Source organism: Sitophilus oryzae, unplaced genomic scaffold (genome assembly GCF_002938485.1).
Source record: "Sitophilus oryzae breed Bouriz unplaced genomic scaffold, Soryzae_2.0 scaffold_926_pilon_pilon, whole genome shotgun sequence".
Taxonomy (NCBI): Eukaryota; Metazoa; Arthropoda; class Insecta; order Coleoptera; family Curculionidae; genus Sitophilus; species Sitophilus oryzae.
The window spans coordinates 192,493-209,443 of NW_022147557.1; the positions used below are offsets into that span (position 1 = coordinate 192,493).

General features: G+C 30.1%; 1 protein-coding gene across 1 annotated transcript in view; it reads left to right on the forward strand.

Moving 5' to 3' along the window:
• Positions 1-16,065, forward strand: part of LOC115890808 — a 93,695-nt gene extending 77,630 nt beyond the window's left edge. Inside the window, exons 11-15 of the mRNA XM_030911157.1 lie at positions 2,702-2,944; positions 4,947-5,133; positions 11,991-12,255; positions 13,709-13,945; positions 15,805-16,065. Coding sequence (XP_030767017.1) covers positions 2,702-2,944; positions 4,947-5,133; positions 11,991-12,255; positions 13,709-13,945; positions 15,805-15,963 — 1,091 coding nt within the window. The 3' untranslated portion in view covers positions 15,964-16,065. The remainder of the gene's footprint in view (positions 1-2,701; positions 2,945-4,946; positions 5,134-11,990; positions 12,256-13,708; positions 13,946-15,804) is intronic.
• The last annotated feature ends 886 nt before the right edge of the window (positions 16,066-16,951 follow it).

Consider the following 16,951-nt stretch of genomic DNA (forward strand, 5'->3'; position numbering starts at 1 on the left):
ATGTTGACTAAATAGTTATTAGACTGAAATCATAAATTTGAAATATTTTTGTGCTAGAAGTTCAACAGAAACTGTTTTATCATCATTTTTTCGAAGAAAAATGTATGCTCGTAGCGGTTTTTACCAAGAGGCATTTTTTCCGTAAAAAAACATAGAAATGTATATTTTTTCACTCAGTAGTTTAATACAGGTACGGACGAAAAGTTATTATTCTTCAAATCAGTTAAAAAATATGGTAGAGGTGGCCCTCTACAAGTAGGAGCCATATTGACATCAAAATCAAATTTTTTATGCCAAAAATCATCCAGACACAAATTTTCATCCAAATATTGACGTTACTTCAGAAATTATTTGAAAAAAATCGAAATAAATATGAACCTTCTACACCCTGTATCTCCGAAAGTAAGCATTTTAGAACATACATTTATACGAACTTTTTTACTTATTTTAATTTGCAGAACATACTGCCGAAATTTCCGAAATACAGTTTGGACCACCCTGTATATAAATTAAATTATTTCAAATAATGCGCTTTTAAACTAGGTTGATTTGTGTTATAAAGTTAGATAATGCATTTTTTACCTTATTTGTGAAAATAAGTATGGACTATAATATTTTAAAAGCTCATAAGGCCACTGTTACACTATCAAATTTCTTTGTCAAAGATCTTTTATAAAATCACACATATTACACTGTCAAAATCTTTGACAAAGAAATTTGACAGTGTAATAGCGGCCTCAAAAGGCCAACAAAATAAAAAATAATATACAGTGTGTCCCGTTAAAAAAAAGTCATATTAGTTATTTTAATAAAGCACGCTTTTAGATGTTTCAAAAAACTTTTAATAAGAGTAACTTTAACTCTACATATATGTTTCGGCTTGTTAGGCCTTTTTCAAGAGTTTTTTAAGAACTAATCGTCTAACTACACTGTAACTATATATATATTTGCTATGGGGGTGGGTTCAGAGAGTTTACAATAGGGGTAATAAAAATGTGTTTAGAAATCCTTGTTGGTCGTTAACATTATTTTCGTTTTTAACAGATTTTAGTATTTCTAACTGTTCAATGTGATTTAAACGTCTACCTTTTGTTTCTCTGTGTAGTAACTTAATTGAGTTTTCATTAATTTTGTGATTATTTACTATACAATGAGTTGCAAGACCAGAACTATGCTGGAGATTATTAATATACTTTACATGTTCTTTAATCCTTATATCTAAATTTCTACCTGTTTGGCCTATGTACACGGCATCACAGTATTGCAATCCACCCTATATACACCCGACTTATTTTTGACATTAGTTTTGTCTTTATTATTTAATAAAATTTGACCTAAATTTCTTTTATTTACGTTAATAGTTTTACATCCTATTTTATTGAGATTATTTGATATTTTGTTAGTTAAATTAGGAATGTAGTTTAAAGGTTGATAATTGTTATTGTCTTTAGAATTAGCGGATTAAAAATTTTTCATTAATATTTTGTTTTGTTTTTTCTTTAGCATATTATCAATAAGGGAACACTTATATCCATTGTTGATGGCGATCTGTTTAATAATATTTAACTCTTTTTTAAAATTCTCTGGGCTCAGTGGAAACATTACTAATCTATGAATTAAACTATGAAAGGGTGACATTTTGATTTGCCAGGATTGGTGTGATTGACTATGTATTACAGTGTCTGTGGTAGTGGGTTTTCTGTAAATATCAAATTGTAATCTATTAGACTGTTTTATAATTGTAACATGAAGAAAATTGATGGTATTAATACCTTTTTCAATAGTAAATTGTATTCTCGGGTTAATTGAATTTAATAATGTTAAACAAATCGCCATCAACAATGGATATAAGTGTTCCCTTATTGATAATATGCTAAAGAAAAAACAAAAGAGAATATTAATGAAAAATTTTTATTCCGCTAATTCTAAAGACAATAACAATTATCGACATTTAAACTACATTCCCAATTTAACTAACAAAATATCAAATAATCTCAATAAAATAGGATGTAAAACTATTAACGTCCAACCAACAAGGATTTCTAAACACATTTTTTATTACCCCTATTGTAAACTCTCTGAACCCACCCCCATAGCAAATATATATATATATATATATATATATATATATATATATATATATATATATATATATATATATATATATATATATATATATATATATATATAGTTACAGTGTAGTTAGACGATTAGTTCTTAAAAAACTCTTGAAAAAGGCCTAACAAGCCGAAACATATATGTAGAGTTAAAGTTACTCTTATTAAAAGTTTTTTGAAACATCTAAAAGCGTGCTTTATTAAAATACTAATATTTCAACGATGTTTCACAAGGAACCAACCACAGCTTCAGTACAATTTATAAAAAAGTCATATTCCGAAACTGGCAATTCTCAGCGAGAAACCAGTTTACACCACTGGATTCTACGTAAAAATCTCTACAGGGCTTATATTTTCCCTTTTCAATAAGTTATAAGATAACCAAGATAAAATTGGTGGTCGAAAAATGCAACATTTGTAAATTTGTCCTGTATTTCAAGAACTAAGTAGGCTAGCACAAATTAGCACAGTGATGTGAAAACTGCATCTTTGAATTTCTACTCAAAAACGTGAAACTCCATAAAATACACGAAAATGGGACACCCGGTACATGAATAATTATCTGTAGATCTTGTTGTTTTCAGAAATTGATCCTCGCGAACCTACTTCCGTCAGAAACACGTACAAACCGACCATATTCGGCATTCAGCCTCCGGACAGGGTCGCCATGGAGGACTTATGCGAGCCGATCCAGTGTCCCAAGTGCGACATTAAGGAGGTGAAATGTAGTCTCGGAGGGGTGTCCCTAATCGACCTAATAAGCAGATGGGAAGTGAGACCGTATGGAGATACGAAGTATCCCACTGTAAACTTGACCAGGGGAATAGGTAAGTGATGTTAATATATTTTACAAGATTTAACTGAGAATAGTTGAAGGTGTCAGTGTATTTTTCACTCACAGCAAAACAAATTATCGATCCAAAAAGTTTAGCAAATTATGTCAATTCATTAACATAATTTTTTTGACTTAGTTATTGTGTGAAATCGACATATTTTTTGGTATAAAACAATACTATTTTTGGATACAACTATAGTGTTTAGCATGGAAAATAAATACTTAATCACAACTTATTTTTAACCCAGCATTCAAAGCAAGGTTAGAAATTGTACGTTATCGGCTAAGTAAATTTTAATAAATACATATTCACAATTTTGAGCATCTTTTAATAATTTATTAAATAGCACAAACGTGTAGTTGGACACTATACAGGGTGGTCCGAACTGTATTCCGGAAACTTCGACAGCATATTCTGCAGATAAAAATAAGTAAAAATGTTCTTATAAATGTATATCCTAAAATGCTTAGTTTCGGAGATACAGGGTGTAGAAATTTCATTTTTATTTTGATTTTTTCCACATAATTTCTGAAGTATCGTCAATATTTGGAGGAAAATTGGTGTCTGGGAGTTTTTTGACATGAGAAATTTGATTTTGATGTCAATATGACTCATACTGCTAGAGGGCGCCACCTACACATTTTTTATCTGGTTTGAAAAGTAATAACTTTTCGTTCGTACCTGTATAAAACTAATCAGTAAAAAATATACATTTCCGACGTTTTTTGCGTAAAAAATGTCTCTTGGCAAAAATCGCTACGAGTAATGGTTCTCGAGATATTTGGAATCATATATATAATATTTGGAAAATTAAACATGTTGACTCTAAATAGTTATTAGACTGAAATCATAAATTTGAAGTGTTTTTGTGCCAAAAGTTCAACAGAAACTGTTTTATCATTATTTTTTCGAAAAAAAAAATTACCATTAATGTAAAAACAGTTTCAGGTTTATCATTATTTTTTCGAAAAAAAAAAATGATCATTAATTTAAAAACATAAAAAGTTCCCAAATTTATCATTTCAGTCAAGTAACTATCTATACAACATGTTTATTTTTTGTCAATAATGACATGTATTGACTATTTCCATTCTAATTATCTTGAGAACGCTTGCTCGTAGCAATTTTTACCAAGAGACATTTTTTTAAGTGGAAAATCACGAAAATGTATATTTTTTCACTCAGTAGTTTTATACAGGTACGGACGAAAAGTTATTACTCTTCAAAACAGTTAAGACACATGTAGGTGGCGCCACCTGCAAGTAAGAGTCATATTGATATCAAAATGAAATTTGTCATGTGAAAAAACTTCCAGACACCAATTTTCAGTTAAATATTCACGTTGCTTCAGTAATTATTTAGAAAAAATCGAAATAAAAATGAAACTTCTATACCCTGTATCTCCAAAATTAAGTATTTTAGGACATACATTTATACAAACTGTTTAACTTATTTTTATCTGCAAAATATGCTGCCGAAGTTTCCGGAATACAGTTCGGACCACCCTGTATATACACGTGCCTGTCAAAATTTTATTCGAATCACTAAAAGTACTTGGAAGAAAAGTATAATAAATCGAAAGATTATTAAGACTTTCAACACCCTGTAGCTACGAAACAAAGCAAAATCGGACCTATATTGATACGAAAAATAAATCTTATTTTTACCTGAGGAATCTCCTCACGAGAGATGGCACATTTTTTTCAAACACCCGGTATATTCATAATTATACACTCCCATGCAAAAAATTCCGGTGCTTTAAAAATTTGATCAGCTTCAATGATAGATATAATAATAACTTTTTATTTTTTTATCCTATTTTTATGATTAATTTTCCAATTTGTCAGATCGATTAAATGAAATTTATTTTTGTTATTTTAATAATTAACATTTTTTTGTTTGGGCGATATTATACATATTACCAAAATTATATTATTGGTCATAATTACACAAACCCTGTAAGATATTTGAGGTGGATATTTTTGCTTTACAGATTGTGTACTTTACGCTGTTGGAAAGCCAGTTTATCATCGATATTCCGATTACACTTACGGATGTTGGATGAAAGATCCTGCTTCAGAGTCAGACGGCGAGAAGACATGGGTTACAACTGAGAGCGATTCCTCTACGTTGTTTGAATTCAGGAATAAGACGATGTATCGGAAAAACCAATGGACAAAGTAAGATTGATGATAAATACAGAAGCTGGTAACAATTTTAATATTACATTGTAAGAAATGCATTTATCAAATATTTTTTGTGTATAATAGGTATCGGTAAATTTTCTTTAGTTTTTCTTATACAGGGTGTCCCAGAAATAAGTGCAAATATTTTAAGGGGTGGTAGATCCCGATAAAAGAAACATATTTTCTCTTTATCGCTTTCAGTAAGTTATTTTAAGAAAAAAATTTGAGAACTACTGGATCTTTTCTGGATTTTCTTTCTTGTAAATTTAATATAATGTAATGTTTTTAACTAAAAACTAAAAAAAATTCAAAAAATTTCAAATTTTTTTTTTCGCGAAAAAACTTCATAGGCGTGTTTCTGGGGTTGAACTATACTCCCAGTTAAAATACTTGTACTTATTTCTGGGACACCCTGTATAGTATTATACAGGGTCCGGCAATAGTGCGTCGGGCATCTCTAGCTCCTAGAATAAAAAACTTAAGAATTTTCTTTAAATGCAAACCTAAAGTATGTACCAGGATGTATTTCAGAAAAATATGTTAACTTCTATAGGGTGGCTCAAAAAAGTGTTATTGGATCTGGATGATTTTTTTTTAAATGGAACACCCTGTATATTCTTGCATTTTTGGCTTTCTTTCACGCTACTTTACATTATCCTAAGATATGATTCTCTGTGAGTATCTCGGAAACTACTGGAGATAGAGAGTCGGTTAAATGGGGAAAGAATTGCAGTTTTGTGGGGTCATAAATATTCGCCTTTCAGATTTTTGAAAAAGTTCATGGGTTACTAGATATTTCGAAAAAAACAAATTTCGGCTATTTTAAAAATTGTCTCTAATTCCATTATAAGCTATTTTAGACAAAAAGTTTTCAGATAAAAGTTGTAGATAATCACATCCTTAATGAGACCGTGTCCTCCGTTTTTTTTTTCTAAAGCCATTTTTGATATATGACACAAACATATGTTTTTTTAAATGGAAACCATAGTTGGCCATGACTTCATAAAAAGCGCCATTTTTTAAGCCTTTTAGCGATATAAGCTATAATATGTTTTCTTCGAAAAATTACTGATTTATAGCCAATTCTTATCATTTTTAAACAATTTCACTAAGTTAGCCATGGAAACAGGTTTAATTGTCTTTGCTCTCATAAATGTGAGGCTGTCACATCCAATCTTTGTAAATTAAAATAAACAAAAATGGTAAATATGAATTTTTCAAATGAAGAAAAGCGTGTAGGATTATTGGTTCAACCTTTCTTGGCCATACATTTTCGAGGATACGTTGACTGGTGATTTTTAGAGAACGGTTTTCAAGACATGTTAGAAAAGTTAAATTTAGTTATAGCCAATTCTTATCTCTCTTGACTAATTTCACTTAGATTGCATGGTATTCTTATTCTGTTATGAATTATAACTTATAAAAAGTCAGAATATATTACTAAACGGTTCCAGACAATTTATATTACACAAACTAAAACTTAAAAAAATAATATCACTACATACACTTTAAGTTATTGTAGAAAATGTTCAAAAAATCCGCCATTGTTTTGCGTCGCATCTTTTTAAAACTGAATTAATATTTATTCTCACAGAAGGACTGGTAATTAAACTTTTCTCGTACCGCCAATGCGAGTGCCTCTCTTAATTCATAAGTTCTTTTGTAAACCCTTATTTTTAACTATACCGCTTAAAAATTCACAAAATGGATAGGTCAGGTGATCGAGGAGGCCCATGCAATTAGTCCACCTTCTTCCTATCCCCTGCGTTTGTATAATTATGATATAAATAATTTTTAAAATTTTTTCATTATGAAGGGGTTGGGGTGGTGTGTCATACTGAACCACTCAAGTTGTTCCTAGCTCAACTGTTGGAACCACTCCCCATTGATGCGCGAGTATCTACACGCTTTTCTTCATTTGAAAAAATTCATATTTACAATTTTTTGTTTATTATAATTTACAAAGTTTGGATGTGACAGCTTAACATTTCTGAGATCAATCTATGATTGAACTTGTTTCCATGGCTAATTAAGTGAAATTGTTTAAAAATGATAAGAATTGGCTATAACTCAGTAATTTTTCGAAGAAAAGATACTATAGCTTTATATCACTAAAAAAAAAGCTTAAAAATGGCGCTTTTTATGAAGTCATGGCCAACTATAGTTTCCATTTAAAAACATATGTTTGTCTCATATATCAAAAAATGGCAGGCTTTTAGAAAAACGGAGAACACGGTCTCATTAAGGTTGTGATTATCTACAACTTTTATCTGAAAACTTTTGTCTAAAAATAGCTTATAATGGAATTAGAGACAATTTTTAAAATAGCCGAAATTTGTTTTTTTCGAAATATCTAGTAAGCCATGAACTTTTTCAAAAATCTGAAAGGCGAATATTTATGACCCCACAAAACTGCAATTCTTTCCCCATTTAACCGACTCTCTATCTCCAGTAGTTTCCGAGATACCCATAGAGAACATCGTAGGAAACTCATCCTGTATATTTAGATAGTATCAGAGATATTAATAAATAAATCAAAAATATGTATTTTTCAGCACTACTTAAAAAAAATATTAAAAATACAAGAACTGTTCGAAAATCGAAACTGACTAGGTATTTACTTCAGATGCTATAAATATGGTAATCGTAAATCATACAGGATGTTCAAAATTCTACACCAAACTTTCTAAAATATATATTTTTTTTAAATGGAACACCCTGTATATTATTTTTTTATTAGATGGAGATTTAAAAAATGAACAATTTTTGTATTTAAAGTATTCCAAAGTTTTTAATAGTTTCGGAGATACACGCAGTATTATTTCATATGGCGTTTTCAATGGTAAAATTCGAGAGAGAAATCATTGGGTGGCTTTGATAACAATTTACTGTGGAAAATGCCATGTGAAATATAAAATTCCGAATATCTTCGAAACCGTTAAAAATTTTGAAATACTCTAAATACAAAAAATGTTCATTCTTAAATTCTCCATCTATTTCATCATCCATTCCATTTAAAAAAAAAACGAAGAAAAAATATTTTTTATTTTAGAAAGTTTGGCGTAGAATTTCGAACATCCTGTATGATGTACGATTTCCATATTTATAGCTAAAAGAAAGACTGAGAAATATAAATTTTTTATTTAATATCTCTGAAATTATCAAAATATATTTACTAATATTTTAGGATTATGTAAAGTGATCTGAAGAGAAGCCAAAAATGCAATAATACACAGGGTGTCCCCTTTAAAAAAATCATCCCGATCCACTTACTTTTTTGAGCCACCCTATAGAAGTTAAAATACTTTCCTGAAATACATCCTTGTACATATTTTAGGTTTGCACTTAAAAAAAATCTTAAGTTTTTTATTCTAGGAGCTACAACTGCCCGACTCACTATTGCCGGACCCTGTATAGTGCCGTAACATCTGGGCCGCTCCAAGTGAAACTAGTATCGTCCGCAAAGAGGCAGATTTTACCGCTAATGTCTAGATTTGCAATGTCGTTGATAAACACCAGAAACAAAATAGGTTCCTCGTTCTCTTACGTGAGGTTTGTAAAAATTAGAAATTAAAGACAATGACCCGCAGATACTTTGTATCATACCGATGTCAAATAAAACAATTGCATATAAGTAAACAAGTTAAATCCAAAAAATATTAATGTCTTATACTTGTATTCATTTAAAACTTCCCAATATGGCGGACTTCAGTATGGGAGGCTTAAAAAACGAAAATCTCTAGACTGGAATCGACTGTACTTCAAATCGTTCAAATTGATAATCTGTGGTAGATCCAATTGAACTCTGACACTTGGCTGACATTGACTTTTACGGTTCCCTTTTCTAAATATTTTCATTATTTTTTGAGTTTTTGTTCACAAATTCTACTTGATTTTGTTCTTTTATTTAACCTGCAGTCTGCAGTACTAATTTTATAGTTATAAATAATATTTTCATCGATCAAGAACTGAAGGAATATGCTGGAAGATATTAAAAATGTGTATAACGCTTAAAAAACGTATTAGAAAGCGTTGACTCGTCCACAAATTCCGTGGAAAAAATAAATTAGTCCAGATGTTTGTAAAAGGTCTCTAATTATTTTGAGAAGTTTCCTCGTATCAGTAATTTTCAGGTTTGTAATATGTATATGATAATAAATAGATTAAAACTTATATTTCAGGAAACAGCGTGGGCATTACAGTTTGTTGTAAATCAGTTTTAAAATATAAAGAAGGTTTAAAACAGGTTTAAAAGTTGAGTTAGTAGAGAAGACCTAAATAAGGTAATGTTGGTAATGACCAAAGATCAAATAACACTTGAAATATATAATTTGTACAATAATTGTAAGTAGTTTTTATGAATCTGTTTGATATCTATTGCATTGTTTTTACATATTTCTTGAAATATATATTTTTTTACTTTATAGGATACACAAAGAATAATAAAAAATACAGTTACTCACTAAAAGCAGAAGGTTTGTAATAGATGTAGTTAGAATATCAAACACCAAACCAAACCAAAAATTATGTTTTATTTTACTGGTATTCCTCACATTTGAAAGGAAAGTAATTTCATAAATAAGCAGAAGGACATTGTATAGTACACCCTATATTAATAATTTTTTTATTCTATACTTGTTAGTTGACCATTACTTACTAGGTACAAAATTTAGTACTGATTCCAAACCTATAGTTGTGGTTGTGACATATTCTGATGTGTTTCTGGCAATTTAAAATAAGTTAATATTTAAACAAACATTTCTGGCTTTCCTGACAGGAGTATGAACACAAATTTAATAAAGGTATAATGTGGATAATGTTCTGATTATTACAGTTTGCATGGATGTTTTTGTATGTTGTTATTGTATAAAGTATATTTAATGAGTTTTTGAGTATTTCTTTTTTCCTTAGAGGATTGTGTTCTAATCTTTATATATAAATTTTCATAAATTATATCTACAAAATTTATTACCTTATAACTTTTTGCTAAAGACTTTGTAGTTGATACAGTTTAACAGTATATAAAAGAACTATTTAAATAAGATGTTTGAAAATATATATCTGTTTTTGCACACATCAATTCAATTTGTGATTAACTGTACTGAAATAAAAACAAATTAAGAGAAATCAGGTGATCTATAAACTGTTTTTTTTTTAATATGAACCATGTGATCTCTAAACTATAACATGAAACGCATCATCCTATTTCCAAGTCTTCTATTAATTTCACTTATTAAACAACTATAATTATTCAATAATCTTGATAATTCTATGAACTCTCAGATATCGTCAAAATATGAAAACAAAAATTCACTTCCTATAGTTCTTACGTCCCTTTAACTGAAATATAAGAAACAGGGGAGTTAATATTCTCACTGAGAAAGTTTATAAAATACCTTTAAGTAAAATCTCTTCGGATCTGCGGTAAAATACCTTTATTCTTATTAAATAATTTCAATAATCTATGTTTTTATTTATGACAACCTCCTAATAACCTAACTTTAACGTCAACTTGACAATCCTAAAAAATGTTATTGTTAACCAAAGAGTAAATCAATTTCTGAATTTGCTAACGCCACCTTATTTTTCATAAAAAAAAATTACCAATTTTCGTAACTAGGTCGGCCATATTGAGGAACTTTTAAAAGAATTGTACTATATTTTATTTATAGTTCATATTGTCTTATTTTATTATTTATATATTCAACATCTTTAGAATTTGAAGCAAATTTAAGAAATTACTTTTCGTTCTCTTTAACACATGCTATATAACTGTAAAACAAATAACTTTACGAACTTACAAAAACATGCCCAATCTGTGGAATAAATTCAGCACGTTCTTCAGTTTTTGTTTGCAGACCACGTTTAAAAAGTTTTTTTGCTCTCCCTAATGTTCTTAGAACGACCGTTTAAGTCAACATAATGAAATAGAGCAGAAATGGTGCAGAATGGAACGAGACAAAGTAAACGAGATTTTGAACAGACGCAAAGTATGCTTAATAATTTATGTACAGGACGTGAACCATTAAATATGTGAAAAATTCAGAATGTTTTTTTTACAAAAATATTGTGGAATATTGTGAGAAAAATTGTTCTCTTTGGCGTATATTTACCGAGTTTAATAAATAAAACAAAAATATTGGATTTTTATTTTTTTACTAGTGGAAAAAAGATATTTTATTTCACTAGTAGATAAAATATAACATTATGAATACTACATAGGCGTAGATAAAACTTCTAACAAAAATAAAAAGGTTTTTTGTTGCTTTCAATTTTTTGGTGCTCACTGTATATTTCATATTTTTTATATATTTTCATTGTAGCTTTATATAGGCTTGGTGCATTCTCCGCCGGTGCTGCCACCAACGGAGAATATCGTAAAAAACTAGCATATACAAATACAGGGGCTTAAATAGCGAGTATTCGAAAAATTTATTATTTAATTATTCTAAAAGTGTTTGGAAGTATAATTTGTAATTCTAAAAATAAAAAAGTAAATATTTTGATATCTTCAGAAGGTCTAACTATTAGGTATTATAGTTTATTATTCCAATTAAAAAACTTTTTAGATGAGTTTAACTACGATAGCGAGCATAGTTTTAATCACCGGTTTTGCTAGTGGGGCATAATTGGGACTATTTCGGATATAACGAATTTTTTTGAAGGTACATAATTGTATTTTTAGAAGATGTTCATAAAACATTTAATCACTAGTTGATTAAAAAACGTATACCATTAATATTGCAAATTATATTTTACCCTCTCATAGTATGTCTATTTAATTTTTTTAATTCGCATTTCGCAATTCGCGTGTATATGAACCTCCTTTACTTAAAAATATGTTTTTACAGGAATTACACGATGGATCACCCGTTCGGCGGCAACTCACACGTCGTCTACAACGGCTCGTTCTTCTACAACGTCAAAGACACAAGACGGATAATCAAGTACAACTTGGCCGCTGAGACTACAGTTTCGCTGGATTTGCCAGGTTCCATGAACCGCACCACCAAGCTTTATTCCGGCCAGTACAACTACGTGGACTTCAGCGTGGACGACAACGGGCTGTGGATCATTTTCGCTGTGCCGGATTCAAATAACACGGCTGTAATGAAGGTATGTTTAAACTCTATTCATACTTAACAGTCAAGACATAGTTTCACTCTGTCAAACAGTCTCAGTTACACGATAAACTTGTGAAAGAGATCCAAATTTAACTGGCAGACTCAGGGGTTTCAAGCTTTACTCAGACAGACTCAGACTTCTAGTTTTTTTCTCAATAATATTATACGATAGTTTTGTGATAAACATAAAAATAATATGAAATTAAGCTTGCGATATACAGGATGTCCCAATATTCCGTAGACGTACAAGTACTACGTATTTTTTGAATCAAAGTAAAGTCATTGGACACAATTTACCTCTATACAAAAGTGCTTCGTTTGTCCGCTAGAGGGCATCATAGTTTAAAAAAATAAACACACTTTTTCAGATAGTTTAAAACCCGTTACTCCGATTTGAATGAAATTTTGAGCTTCTATGTTTTGCTAAGTGTTTTAACATTTGACTTTCAGAAAAATCAAGAAAAGTACGGGAGTAAATATTAGGGGTTCCCACCCCTAACATAAATTTTAGTATAACTATTTTCCAACTCTACCGACCACAGATTTTCTTTTCGTAAAATGGTCCCTCTAGTATTTACTACAAATCACATCGCATAGTTTGTGAGAAAAAAATTTTTTGGAGAACTTATTTTTCCAAAGCACACCTACAAAATATACAGGAGTTCCAATATTCAGTGGACATCAAACAACTACGTATTTTTTGAATCAAAATAAGTTAATTGCACATAATTTACCTTTTTACAAAAGTGCTTCGTTTGTCCGATAGGGGAGTTAATCACCGCGACCTTACAGATCTATTGTGTCTGATACTAACATAAAATTATATATTTGTGCCAACTTGATTATTAGAGCTTAACATATTTTATGCGCCTCCATAGCATGTGACAAAAAAAATTTTTTGAAAGCCAGCTTTGAAAAATAATTTTTTTCCTTCATAAGTATGCACGGTGGCGTTTTTTTTACAAGAGGCAAAAAGTTGAGTTGGAAAATATTCATACTAAAATTTATGTAAGGGTGGGGTGGTTTTCACTCTACTCGTATGTTAAAGCACTTAGCAAAACATATACACCCAAATTCTCATTCAAATTGGAATAACGATTATTAAAATATCTGACAAAATGTGATTATTTTATCGAATACCAAGCACTTTTATACAGAGGTAAATGGTATCCAATGAACTTATTTTGATTTCAGAAATACGAAGTAGTTCTATATATCTATGTCTACGGAATATTGGGACAGCGTGTACTCTGTAGATTAAATTATTTAAAATATTTTTGAAATTCCCACTACAGTTATTGCCTGTATATTGTCATAACATATTTCAATAAACAAGTATCAAAGAGATATAAATACATAAAGAGTATTTCACCCTACAGCTTCTTAGAGAAGCATTCTAAAGAAATAAATGCCCCCTTCTAAAATGCCCTCATTTTATTTTGTAGGTCGACGTCGATCACATGATACCGCAATACATATGGAACATAAGCATTGATCACCATAAAGTGGGCGAAATGTTCATTGTGTGCGGCGTCCTTTATGCCGTGGACAGCGTCACGGAACGAACGAGCAAAATACGCTTCGCTCTGGATCTGTACAAAAACGTGCTGCTAGACGTCAGCCTGCAGTTCTCGAATCCTTTCAGGAAAACCACTATGCTCGGATACAATCACAAAAGCAAGGTAGGTACAGGGATTGCCTGTTGTTCGTCGGATTAAACGTGGTGGTAAATAGGATTAGTCCTAGAGTAACGAGAATTATAATGAAGTAGAGCTGTTTTTATTTGTCAAAATAGGTTTTAATATTAAAAAAGAATTAAGCGTGTATCGTATAATCGTAAATTATGCATCTGTTTTTATTAGAGGCTTGTACGAATCAAGAATAAATTATAACAATAAATAACTTGTATATAAAGAAATCAATAAAAGTTGTCGTGTATATTATCAAGTAGTAGTGTACATTATCAAGTAGGTACGAATATACTAAGGGTTAGTCTAGGGTCGAGAAGGATAGTCTTGGGTCGAAATTTTCGTATGTAAGAAGAGTACGTTGCGTTTATAATGTACTGAACAAAGAGAGAACAGTAAAAACGTTGCCAAACGTATGAAATAAACCGAGAAACTGTACACATTGCTAAGAGACGTGGAAGGGGATATAGCAGATGCGTCGCTGTCGACCGCCGACCCAATCAATACCATATCAGTACTTAAAATTCTAGGGAAGAGTGTACATCATGCGTTCAGCTTCACGATTTCATTGCGTCTCGTGATACTTTATTTGTTTATTTACTAACGTCGTTATAACGAGTCCTTGTAATTTTCCCTATAGCTTGTAAATTTTTAAGTGCAAATTAGAAACACATACACTTTTGATAAAAAATAAGTGGTATTGAGTTGGTGTTCGACAGTGGTCGCGCTATTAGAACTCAGAATTCAAAAATCAATATCTCGAAATCCATTATAGAAATAATTGATTGTAGTTTTTTTCAGAAACTTTCTTAATATTTCTGCTATATTTTCTTGACAGTATGTGAAAATCTTTATAAATAAAAAAATATCTTATTTAAACATCTTGTAAAAGACCCGAACTTCAAAATAAAAAAAAAGTTTTAATATCTAAAGTAGTTCTTGAGTTATCGCGTGTTATGTGGTTAAAAAGTTAAGTTTTTAAATCATCGCGATTACTGACGTTTTCTCGTTATAAAAAATGGACTCGCTAACGATATCCTTATAGTTCCATTTCAGATGCTTAGAAACATATCTAATGATTTTATCTAGATATCTTTTTGAAAATAAAAGTCTTTTTGAAATAAGCGGTTTGCGATCGTGATTTTATTTTACTTGATAGAGAAAGGCGTACCGGAAAAATGTGGCACCGCAACAGTACACCGTTGCATTTCTCTCACTCCGACTTAATAAGATCCCTATGCTATTTACTTCCACACGTGTAAATACCGACCGAAACGTAAGAGTTGCCAACACGATATAAATAAAATAATGCTATAATTTTTTATGTAATAAGCTTATATCTTTAAAAAATTATCATCTAAATATAATTGTTGACCCGATGAAGGGTAAAGGCCCAGAAACCGGTCGTGAGAGGTTGGTTGATTTTCCCGAAATGACAAATACAACGTGGACTTAGAATTTTTCATAGCAGTTAGCCTAATCTAACCTAACTGCAAACAAAAATGTTTTTTTTTAAAGTTTTTGATGTATTATATTTTGAATTGCGCGTACTTTAATGGTTGACAACGGCAGTTTTTTATTCTGCAAACCCGATTGGATTAAAATAAAAAAGTGCCGTTCTTGCCTATTAAAGTACATTAAATTCCAAGTATGATGTATTGCATAAGACCATTGATAAGTCATAGATGTTACCATGTAGAGCTGTGTTTATTTTCTTTTCCTCATGGATTAAATGTGTTTTTTCCTTGTCTTAAATTTATGAGCCCAATGTCTTGGATTAAAATTTCCCACAAGAAATTTGTATTACATTGTATTAAATAATATGCCCTAAAATACCATTTTTCTGTTTCTAGGAGTTGTACTCATGGGACAAAGGCAACCAGCTCACATATCCTGTGAGATATCACGAGATTGGTTACAATTACAATAATTCTGCCAAAGATGACAAGCAGATGGACACTGCGGATATCCCAGTTGCGGCCAAGCAAACTGGATATGAGATAATCCATTAATGATTAAGAAAAAATATGTAATATTGCAATATTTTGTACAATAAAATTAGTTAAGTACCTATCTGTGTAGTTATATTTTTATAATGCATGATATTATTATCCCACTCTGTCTAATACTTTTATATTATTATATTGTATTTTAGTTATTTGAATATATTTTTCCTTTAATTTATGTTAAGTATTTTAATTTTGTTTAGTTACTTTTTCTTTTTTTTTCTATTAACTTAAAGAAAAATAAGTGTAAGTGTGAATTGTTCTTGTGGTTATAACAAGGGGATACGTTGTAAAAGTCTGTAAGCTATTTTATAAGTTTTTACAGCTATTTTTTGATTTCATATATAAATATACAGTAAAATTTCCAAGAGAACGAAAATAGAAACAGAGATACCTAGGCAGAATTATTCCGCAAGAAAGAATAATTAACTCACATATTCACTCATTCAATGCCACAAAAATTGTAGCTATGCTACCTGCAAGAGGTGGAAATACACTACTCTGATTGCAGAACTTTTCAATTAAAAAATAATCAAGTTTTTAAATAAACGCTGAAATCGGCCTTTTATTTAAAAACTTGAAGCTCTTCTTGTTTTATAATGGCTTTTGGCAATTGCCAGCTCAGTTTGAGAGTAACCAACCGGTGTTGATTGACTCTAAACCATATCAAGGCCACTGGTTCTTATCTCATTAAATATAGAGTGGGAAAATTTTAATAAACATTTCCTAATGGAAATTAAAACTCATACAAAAAATGTAAAAAAACAAAATTTGGCACAAAAAATTTAGGGTAACGAATTTTATTACCCTAAACTGTATATTCAAAAAAATATCATAAGTACTTTATTTTTTATTAAAATAATGTTTAAAATATACAATAACGCAGTAAAATTAATTTAGAATTAATCACATATACAGCCGATGCTTATTTATAACTATTTTTGATGATTAATTAATTAAAATAATTTCCTCTTTCATAAAAGTTATTATAATA